General features: G+C 34.4%; 1 protein-coding gene across 1 annotated transcript; it reads left to right on the top strand.

Annotated features, from left to right (window-relative positions):
• The first annotated feature begins 7,382 nt into the window (after positions 1-7,382).
• LOC137712871 (two-component response regulator ARR5-like) lies at positions 7,383-9,744 on the top strand. Its single transcript, XM_068452049.1, has 5 exons — positions 7,383-7,676; positions 7,771-7,847; positions 8,003-8,080; positions 8,201-8,271; positions 9,153-9,744. Exons 1-5 carry the CDS (start codon positions 7,514-7,516, stop codon positions 9,442-9,444), a joined length of 681 nt encoding a protein of 226 aa, XP_068308150.1. The 5' UTR covers positions 7,383-7,513; the 3' UTR covers positions 9,445-9,744.
• Positions 9,745-12,276: the final 2,532 nt, after the last annotated feature.

The raw sequence follows: 12,276 nt of genomic DNA on the forward strand, positions 1-12,276 counted from the left end.
ATTCTTTCCACTAACTTCAGTGCATCTCCGTTGTCAACTCCATCATGTAACTTCATATCAAAACTCAAAATGATCATATTAGAATGTTCCATGCCAATATCCATGTCAGCCCCTTCCATCGCCATTTCAGATCTCAACTTGACTTCAGATTATGTCGACATGACTTCTGCATCTGGTATATGAACCGGATTTGAGAAGACCTATCCCAAGTCATCCATGTCAATTCCTTTTGTCACGTATACGATCACGCCATGAACCTTGTTTCTTTGAAAGTACCTACAGAAATGGCAGCATCATTTCAAATAACTATAAAGACATAAGCCCAAACAAATATAAAGCTTTTTCACAAATACATTAATAAATTTCGTTTCTTTAGAAAAGAAGAAAATATCAGAAAATTCAAAGCTTCAATAAATCTTATATGCAATCAAATTGGAGATATAAGCCATGAACATAATTAAGAGAAGCAAAGAAACTATCCCTACAACAACTTATGATCAATCCAGACAAAGAGCATGCACACCAAACAAATCAGAATCATTTGGGAGAACATATCTCTATTTATTCTAATGCCAAAATAAACAAAACAATCTGATTGTAGTACTAAGGACAATGCATTGCCCATTTCATTTACTTGGAACATTCATTTTACCCAAGCATATCAGATCTCAACTTGACTTCAGATTATGTCGACATGACTTCTGCATCTGGTATATGAACCGGATTTGAGAAGACCTATCCCAAGTCATCCATGTCAATTCCTTTTGTCACGTATACGATCACGCCATGAACCTTGTTTCTTTGAAAGTACCTACAGAAATGGCAGCATCATTTCAAATAACTATAAAGACATAAGCCCAAACAAATATAAAGCTTTTTCACAAATACATTAATAAATTTCGTTTCTTTAGAAAAGAAGAAAATATCAGAAAATTCAAAGCTTCAATAAATCTTATATGCAATCAAATTGGAGATATAAGCCATGAACATAATTAAGAGAAGCAAAGAAACTATCCCTACAACAACTTATGATCAATCCAGACAAAGAGCATGCACACCAAACAAATCAGAATCATTTGGGAGAACATATCTCTATTTATTCTAATGCCAAAATAAACAAAACAATCTGATTGTAGTACTAAGGACAATGCATTGCCCATTTCATTTACTTGGAACATTCATTTTACCCAAGCATAATACCTAAGTATTTGCTAATGCCATTGCCTTTGAATTGTAGGAAGCCATAACTCCTATACATCACTTATCAAAAGGACATGCAAATGGAAAGTTACGAAAACTATTATAGTTGTCACGCCCCGATCCCGACATACGTCCAGGATCGACGCATGTCATCATCAAATAACCGTATATCTAACATACTCGCCTCCAGGATATGTACCAAGCACATCCCATGCCTCGAATTGCGTAGTAATTTTTCGTACATTTTATGACTGCATCTAACCTCCCGTAAGATTGCCTACGTACCCTCAATAGGGATCAAGTCATTCGTAGTTCGTCATTTCACTACACTTGAGCATCCATCACATAAATCGCTATGTCTCAAACAATATATCACAATGCATACCATGCAATATGTCAAAGAACCAATGATGAAGCACAATATTCTTCTCAAGCCACATTGATCAACTAAAATAATAATAATAATAATAACATCCATATCCAAAGTCATTCCGCAACCCCGTCAATTAATCAATTCATGAATAAAAAATGCATGATCTTAGCATTTATTTATGTTAATCAATCAATGCGATAACTTATCATTTCACGAATTTAATTAAGGAACTCTATATAATTCCCTACTTGGATTACCTACTTGGATTATGAGTAATAAACATGGAAATTCTAATTTACATTCACAACATCTATTAGGGGGAATTCCCATTCACTAACAAATCTATCATGGAAATCATGAGTGTTGCCCTTACACAACGACATGAGTTCAAACCCTGTCGACTCTAATCTAACAAATCTATCATTTGAACAAAAAAAAAAAAAATATATATATATATATATATAATTCCAAAACATTTGTTTGACAAAAAAGAAATTATAAAATACCAGAACATATTGAAAACATTGGAACAATGTATAATGAGTGTTCATCCAAGTATCTAACAAGTCTTTTATAAGTTATAGAAAAATGTATCTGTAATACGTCTAAGTGAGAGTCGTGACCTAAGCAATTTAGGCGGATACCTAGGCAGGTCTGGACACCCTTTCTTATTTTTTTAAACATCTAAGAATTAATTGTGGTAATGGCCAACCGCCTAGCACCTAGGCAACCCTAAGCCAGGATTTTTAGAACAATAATCTTAATAGTGTTGTTTGCACGCCTGTTCTCGTGGACCTCGTGGTCTAAAGAAATAATAGTCTCTCATTGTTCGATCTCAATCAAATAGTAAGTGATCATTTTTGTGTTATACTTTCTCTTCTTGTTGTATTAAGATCAAACAGTTAGTGATTCAGCGTGAATTTAAATGATTTTATGGTGAGATGTTTTTTAAATCATTTGTACATCTCTTTTCTTTCAAAGCCATATAGATCCAAATGATACTGAAATGTGGACTCAAGGAGAACCGAAAACAGTGTTTCTATCTTTCTAGATTTGTGGTGCATCATTTTTGAAAACCACGTATATATAAACTCTCATCTGTTGCAACAACTGTGGACACGTACAATATATTTGATCGGCTGCAAGAATCAAGGTCGATCAACAGATCAAATTCCAAAGGCCACCACCAAAGTGCCTGGCAAATCACTAATAAATTAGGAGATAGATTGTTTTTGGATTCTCTTTCTCATCGCATAATGTATGAGAAATAAATACGAATGATTGATTTTTAGATTTCCATAAAAAGAATCTGAAAATGATCCTTGTTCATAAATCAGATTATTCATGGCCTATATTATTAATTAATTTATTTTATAAAAGGAAAAAGATAAAAACAGAGTATTGTCTTTACTAATTAATAAAATACTCATTGTCAAATCCTATGAAATTATCATTTTAACCCTTTAATTAAAACAGAACATGAATAAGAAATATAGAACAAAAATGTAATTTCACACAATCAAATTTTTCTGATTTTTTTCAAAACCTCACCTACATGTAATCTGAACATATCTCTAATTTAAAAAAAATTTAAATTTAAATTTAAAAAAAAAAATTCTCATTCCCACATTCTTTATCATTCTTTTCCTTTTTCTTTCTATTTCAAAAACAAAAAAAAAAAATTTCCTCAAACAGTGTATGTCTGTACGCTAGTTATTTATTAATTTAAGATCTCACTGTTCACTTCACGCAAATGGAGGTTGCTCAGCAGAGAGAATCAAATCGGATAATCAATCTCTCTCTCTCTCCATCATTCCTCCACAGTGAAAAGTGGGCCCCACTTTGATAATCCAAAATATGTCGTGTCCGTACGAAATTTATATATATTTGGGGGAAGTGACCCTTCAAACTAAATTTTCTTGAAAAGGTATCTTTTCAGGATTCTTTTTATCAAATTCATCCAATTAATTAATTTAATTTTTTAAAATTTAATTTAACAATTACAAGTAGAGGGTGATTTTAAAAATTATAATAACTTTAGTCATTTAATTAAATTTTAAAATTTCAAATTAAATAATTTTAAGTGAATTTGATGAAATGAATCCGGAGGAACCCTTTCCAATTTTCTTCGCCAATTTTGATGTCGTCGGTGTTGGACTCTGCGCTTCGGAGTGAACGTCATCGACACATCCAAAAGAAAATCAAACTTAAAGTTGAAAAAAAAAAAAATTTAAGTTGGGGCCTTTCAAAAATGTAATTTAAGATATTGGTCAAAATTGGATAAAGAGGTGGAAGCTTTTGAGTGGGAGATCGGAGGCCTTCAGATTTAGCAGACTGAAATTATGATGATGAACAATTTGAATTGATTCATCCTTCATGACTTTACAATAAGATCAATTCCAGAGGTATCCTAATCATGTGGATACAACTTTCTTTCTTGTCTTTTACTTCTCTTGAGAATAAGGATCTCATGGGATTTGGGATTTTTCATTTTCAGTGATTGGTTGATCGATCGACACAATGTAAACTAGTCAAGTGGTTTATGTTTATCTGACTATTTGCCTAACCTCATAAAAATGATAAAATTTGCAGTTTTTAGTATTGTTGGATTTACTTACAATATTCAATTCAATTGCTGGATTTATCTCGCATTTGATAATTTTTTGTAATATGATTACACCATAGTCGTCTCGTAAATTTTAATAGAGTAAATTTAAGCATTGATCCTTGAACAATGATCAAATTGTAGGTTTATTTGCGCAATTAAAAATTCATTAAAATTAAAATAAAATTGACGTAATGTGAAGTATGGGTCATTTTTATTAATCTCCTTGAGAATTTCCAACTTCACATGAAATGAACGTGACCCCCTTTCAAGTAGTAAATCGAAGAGTTGTGCGTATGTCTCTTTTAATCCCATGTGTCATGTGCTGAATTTTAATGTAAGTCCTCACGTCTTTTGCCTCCGATGACCGATATTTCACATTTTGTCAAGTTCAAGTACTAATTTTAATAAATTTTTAGTTCAGAAATTAAAACTACAATTAACTCATAATTTAAAAACCAGTACTCCAGTTTACTGTATTAGTTAATAGCCCACTTTCCAAGTGTATATCCTTTGCAAGCACCAATGAACTTGGGAGCTGTTTGAGTCCAAGTAAACTATGCCTTATTTTCTGACCAAGTATTTTTATGCACTACCACCATACCAAACTCATTTTTCACATAGTGCAGCATTAGTGGTAAAAGTTGAATCGAGATCTTATTCAATCTCGGAGTCGACGAAACAAGAAATCATAATCACTTATTTTAAATCTTACAGTCCTCTTAGCCTATTTTTTGGCCCACCTCATATAAACAAAGAGTCTAAATCTCTCTCTCCCTCGCTTTATGGTTCAAATTTTTCAATCCGTAGATTTCGTACTGGGAGATCCAAAAAAGGGAAAAGTTCAAACTTTCAATAATTAAAAAGGAGAAAATATATGACTAAAAAATAAACAACATACAATGGGATCCTCCTCGAAAAACCAGGTGCTTAATTCAATATTTTAATGGATGAATATCTTATTTATTGGCAAATTTATGAATTTGGATTCCGGATTCTAATTGTGGGGATTTTAACGATCCTCACATTTTAATCATTCACTGTACATAATGAGGTCATAAATTATTTAACTTTTTTTATTTAAAATTAAACACAAATAGTACCTGACGAAAACTGAACATACGATGTATGATAAACAACTATGATGTGAAAATTCATAGAATGCCTATTAGGCAAATCCGGAAAGGATCCTCTTCCTAAATTTACGAAGAACTGCAGAGCCATATCCATCTAATCCAATATTTCCAAGACCTTCCATGCTAATTTTAATTAATTGGCCATATGTAGGAGACCATGGTTAGATCACAGCTAACCCAAATCTGTCATTTAACTATGAATCATCTCCCCAAGATGTTGAGTAGATATGACATGGCTCATAAATCAGTCAAATGCCCCTCCAACCCCAACCAAAAGATATAGAAAGATGCTATACAGTTCAACTTTTTTATTCCTAACACATTTTTCAACTCTTCCACGTGATAAAACTTCGTTAGAACAGTTTGATCATAATCCAAATCAAGTAATTTCGTAAAAAATTAGATCCGTAGTTTAGAAATTTTACTTATCTAAAATCCTCTCTATTCATCTTAAACATTGTATTTCCAATATTTAATAAAAAAATTATGGAAAAATATGGAACAAATATACTATTGAAAGATTTGTCATGGTTCAACTGATTTTTCTATATACATTCGATATTATCTACACTAAGGATAAAGAGAGTATGTTAAACCTCGCAATGGGTTAGCCATAATATTTTAGTTCAGATTCATCTTTGACGAGACTTAAAGATAAAACCTTTTACCTATAAGTGAAATTAAATACTACTAAACGATGCTACGAATTATTGTGGACTAACCAGTTTTGAATTTTCAAAGTTACAAAACAAGGACTTGAAGTCAAATTCAAATAATCACAATGTTTATTGTCTGTTGTCACTAGGCATGGATGGGTCATGGGTCCATGGGTGTTCATCCATATGATCCACATTTTAGCTAGGTTTTGACCATTGGATTCAGCACAATGGATTGGAACAGAAATCATTAAATCTGAAATCGAGAAACTGCATTAGTTGGAGCTGCATGCAACCAAGTCAAAAAGACACCACCTTTCTACTGTAACCCCACAAATCTCAATATAGATTTTACAAATCAAAGCGAACCTTATACATTTTCTGTGACGGTGACCATTTTCACAAGTAATTTACGATATTTCATTTCATTGGTTACTTACGTTTATATGCTGATTTTAAGTTAGATTAGTTGGTTTTGTATATAAGTCAGGATTCTACATCGATAGGATAAGATAAAATCTTAGGTCTGATACTCGAATCAACATTTGTGAGGTCATACGCACAAATTCAAGCCTAGTGTAAAGGTTACATGTTATTGCACTCACGTGAGTAGTGTCATGTTGAGATTAGAGTACTTACACTATTTCTTTACAAACAGTAACACCAAAAAAATTGCGCACTACAATAAGTAAGAGTTAAACTTTATTCTTTATATTTGTTTTTACTTTTTCATAAATGATATAATAATTCATTTAAATTACACATGTAGAGATTCAAAGTTGAGTGAAGAAAGTGGAGCACCAACTTAAGCAAACCCGGATTTGGACACTCTATTAGTAATTTTACTAACACAATTACCTAAATTCATGACACTTCAACCATGATGTACAAAATATAGTATATACCAGTTGGTCAGGTCAATATGCTTATTATTTTTTGCACTAAAATTCAAATCCAATCTCCTATAAGTAGCATTGGTTTGGATTCGTCCTTGTTAGAAAAATAGATCACCACCTTTACTCTTGTTATAATACTTTGATTAATAACAACACACAGTTACATTACAAAATTTCGCTTGTTAAACTCGAGTAAATATACCAATGAAATAGTATTGATTTACATATAAACTTGGTAGAAAAATAGATTACTATTTTTATTCGTATTATAACATATCAATTAATAACAACGCATATTAGTAACACTCAGAAAACTTCACCTATTAAACTCGAGTAAATACATACCAACACAAGGATTGACAGGACAATAGACAAGTAATCCTCTCAGCTAGATTTGCAAAGAGAAAAGAAAATCTCAGAGATATATCGGATCCTCAGAATCTCAGCTTTAGCCTTTTGCCCATTTAAAGCAACACCCACCCACCTCTTTCTATTTCCCATTTCGTACGCCTCTCCCCACTATAATATATCACTCACCTTCCTCTTAACGCCACAACAAACTCTTCAAACACTTTATTCTTCTTCTCCTCTGGTTCCTTTTACGCTTTCCACGCTGAGCCTTTTCACCTGACGCCCTCTTAAGCTCAATGGCGACGGCAGGCGAGATTCTCAGGCGGAATCTGACCGAAAGTTTTGATCTTTCCGGTGATTCGCAGATGGGTTCCGGCGAGCTGCATGTTCTTGCTGTGGATGACAGCCACGTGGACCGGAAGGTCATTGAACGCCTGCTAAAGATATCATCCTGCAAAGGTACGCATACACCCCGGATTGGTTTTTTATTTTTTCTGAGAAATGTTGTTTTTTGATTGGTTGGTTTATGAACGATTTGAATTTTCTTTTGCAGTGACGGCCGTTGACAGTGGGACGAGAGCTCTGGAGTATCTGGGCTTGGATGGAGAGAAGAGCTCGGTTGGATTTGATGTAAGAAAACTTCTGCCTTGAATCAGTTTGGTTTCCGAGAAAATGAAGGAAAAATATGACATTTTCTCAGCTGCCAAACGGAAAATGAAACGTCTTGTTTTGGTTTTATGGCGGTTTTCTTACGTTTATGTACCTTTTTTTTTTTGTGGTTGCAGAACATGAAGGTGAATTTGATCATAACGGACTACTCAATGCCAGGGATGACAGGATATGAACTGCTAAAGAAAATCAAGGTTAGCCCTTTAATCTTGTTTTAATCATGATTAAGGAGTAAAATAGAATATTTACAATTGGATTCTGAGTTTATCATGGCTGTTACTTGGAGATTAATTTTTTGATCTGCATATGAACAGGAATCATCGGCTTTTCGAGAAGTTCCGGTGGTGATCATGTCATCGGAAAACATCCTTACTCGTATTGATAGGTATGTCTGTTTTATGTTTTACTGTTACTTGATTTGTTTTTTAATCATAAGCCAGAAAGATTATAATTGTTAATTAGCTATATAATCCTATGAAATTTGGTAATTAAAACAATTATACATAACGATCGAGCAATCACACAAAGATTATAATTGTGAGTAATTCATATAATCTGTCGTTTTTGCATGATTATCTATTAATTTACGATTTCGATTTACGATATTGGATTTAGGGGATTCTTATTGATCTAAATCAACATTTAATTAGTTTGCCGGATCATTTTGTTTTTATCTTTTTGTCTGATCAGTGTGTATTATTCTGTATTCTGATCTTCATGATCTGCAGACCTAAAATTTCTTTAAAAATGGACCAAAATTTTAAATTATAGGAAAATATTGGTGTTTTTTCGAAATTATGAAAAATATGTTAGGCACCAGTTTTAGTGGTGAATCTTTTGGGGATCAACCAAATCTTATAAAATAATGACCTAACATGGTTGGTTCAATTATATTAAAAATAACAATTATTATTATGTTTTCCAGGTATTAATCATTTAATAAATTCCCCCATGTTTATGGCCCCCATTTCATTGCCCCTTCATGGAGTCTAACGGGCAAAATCTGCCGCGTACAGTTTTCATGGGCATGATGTCTTATTCTATAAGATAGTGTTAGCTTAAGGTCCATCATACGCCGAATGTGTTTTAACTTTTTTACGTGACATTGTATCATGGTTTTTGGACGCCACAGTCCTATAGGTGCCGGAAAGTCTCTCACTAAACTAAGTTTCGAGACGATCATGAGTTATCATCTTTCTTTTTGGTGCTTAATGTCTGTTACCTATGTTCTTTGACTGATCAATCTCTTACAAATTTGTTTTACAGATGTTTAGAGGAAGGAGCTGAGGAATATATAGTGAAGCCGGTGAAGCTTTCCGACGTGAACCGTTTAAAAAACTTCATGCTGGCAGGAGAAAGAAAAGAAACCGAAGAGAAAAAGATTCACAAAAGAACATTTTCAGTTGACTACAATGCATCATCATCTCCCTCCTCTTTACCACAACTTTCGCAACCGTTCGCTTGCAATCTAGCATCGTCTCAGCTACCACCTTTGTCACCATCATCGTCATTGCCACGATGTTCGTCAAAGAGACCGAGATTGCACACGATGGATTGATCGTTATGTCAGCCATTAGGGTTATTGTAATTCCACATTTTGACACACAGCGCCCCCCATTTTGCAGAACAGAGAAATTCCTGTTGCCAATGTGCGTGAATTTTCTTCCACTGCCATATGTAAATTCCAGCATCAAAATTTCACTTGGACCAGGAAAAAGAAGGGGGGAAAGAGCAGACATATATGAAAGTCTTGTATTAAAAAGTCCTTTTGCTTCCTACTTTTTTAGTTGATTTTGCAGACGGAAATCTAAAAACAATCAGTGAAAATCCCAGACATTTGAGGGGAATATTGTGTTGTCTCAATGATCTTTATTCCTTTGTTGTATTTTTCTTGCCAACCACGCAAATGATTTTCTTTTTCTACGAAAGATAATATTTACAAAGATAATTTTATCACCGATTTAACCTAATGTTGAACTCATTACGTGTGTATATGTATGTGTGTGTGTGTGCGCGCGCGCGTGTGTGGTCCTTACGTATGAGTTCAACAATATTCTACAACTCAATTAAACCTGAATGCCAATAAATTGACTATCTGAAAACTTTAATATCAAACTCAGTATATGGTTCTAGCCGTGCAAATACAAATGTTATTCTACAACTAAATAAAGACTAGGTGCCGTTAAATTATCTAATAGCTTAATATCAAATTCACTATATGTACCGTTCTTCTATCCGTCAATCCAACGATATTCTACAACTAAATGGGAACATGGCGCTAGACCAACTGATGGTGTACAGTCATTCAAATGATTCAGTATCCGATTTGGTGTCAATTTTTACCCTTTGGTGTTGGAATAATGGAATAATTTCACGTGATGTGTTTATGCATGTTGCTTCTGAAAACCCTAATTTGATGCCAAATGTTTTGTCAATGGGGCCACGATGGAAAGATTTGAGGTAAACGTGTGAATGTACGATCTTTAAGGGAAATCCAGCAAACTGTTTTTTTGGCTTTAAAGACGAGCAAGGAGAGATGTAGAACCTTTGAATCATTAGCCTCACTGGTTACAAGGGACCCAATCAATATATGAGATTCCTTTCATGAGGCTTCTCCAATGCTTTCCTTCTTTCGTTTTTGCGGGACCACAAAGGGTCATATCGTCTGAACCAGACATGGTTCAGTAGCTTTCCATGTCTATGAAGGCTTAATCCTTTTTGACCATGAGGTTAAGCATTTGTTAGAGAGTATGTTAGCACCGGTCATCCAAGCATTTGCAAGTGACAATGAGACAATACCGGGCCTAAGAAAAATTATTGGGATGGAATAGCATGTAAATTGGTATTTCATCAAGGTAGGTTTTGAGGTCATTTGTCAAGTCATACAGCACGTTTGTCGACAGATGTCAACTGCACTAAGCGCATATTGACTAATGGCAATAGATTTTGGACGAGCATGCCATAGATGCCAACATATGCCAAGTGAGCCTATCAAAATATAGCAACGCATACAAATTCATGAGGTTAGTAGCTACCTTGCTCAGTACCCATAAAGACAATTCGTCGAACAATTAGAGAACAACTTTAGTAGCTACCTTGCTCAATACCCATAAAGACAATTCGTCGAACAATTAAAGGCCAGCTTTTTAAAAGCATCTGATAGTTTCAAAAAACAGCACCCGACTCTCCCGTTGAAAACTTTAAAACTTTGAAGGGTTCAGCCGACCCACCTTGCCCAATGGTGGATCCGCCCTGAGACATTGTTGCAAAATGGGTCACGTGTATAGGTAATTGTGGACCGCCAGGGAAGAGTACCCTACTGCATTTTAGCCCATCATAAACCAAATTACACTTCAGTCTCTCATAACAAGGGAAAATATCAGCCCGTTCCTATATAAATTCTTGCTCCGCGTTTGGTGGACCATTGATCCGTTGTGAGTGTAGACCAAGGATGCGTTTTGAGCATGTTAGCTCGTTGGTGATGCGTCGTGAGACGAACTCTACATCAACAATTTACAGTCGTTTATGTGCGTAATTTTAGTATATCTTTTATTACGAATGATCAATATTTCAAAAACTAAAAATGCAATCCATGTACTTCGATTGCAGCACTAATTCCATACAACTGTGGTGAGCTTTGCTGAAGCCCTATGGCATATTGCAGGCTCGTTTAACTTTGTTAATAACGAATAATTAAGCACATTTCAATATTTTCTTTTTTATTATAATTTAACAACCAAACAATGCTAATAGAATATAATATACGTGGAGATGGAGGCAAAGATGGTTATACATTATTCTATCACCATCGCCATGCACATCCTACTAAACAATGAAGATGAAACAAAAACAAAAGACCTTAAGTGCATAGATAAATGCTCTTAACTACTTGACCTACAACTACAGACGTCTTGTCACAAAATAAAATCTGATACAAAACTTTCATCAAAATAGAACATGAAGAACAGTTAACCAACAATAAACTACCGTAATTCAGTGCCCATCTTTTGACCCTTTAGTGTTCATCGGATTCTATTTTCACTAAAAATTCGAAACTCATTCTATTTGTGTATATTTCCGTTTATGATGTCAACGAACTTTTAATTCACCAGCTGGAATTTGGAATTCTGCTATGAATCCAAAATTAATATCCACCCATATTCCATACATGGAATTAAGAATCCCACCAACATCTCCAATTTCCTGCATTTGGCGTAATCTACAACACTGCAAATTCAAGGACGGCTAACAAAAACCTCCGCCCGCCATCTGCCAATTGCTCACTAGCGCCACCCCCCCCCCCCCCCCCCCCCCTCTTACAAAATGACACAAACCTCCATGGCTACAATCCAACCTCTTCCCTTTGAACTTGTAGCTGCACTGCCCCATC

This window comes from Pyrus communis, chromosome 13 (assembly GCF_963583255.1).
Source record: "Pyrus communis chromosome 13, drPyrComm1.1, whole genome shotgun sequence".
Classification (NCBI taxonomy): domain Eukaryota; kingdom Viridiplantae; phylum Streptophyta; class Magnoliopsida; order Rosales; family Rosaceae; genus Pyrus; species Pyrus communis.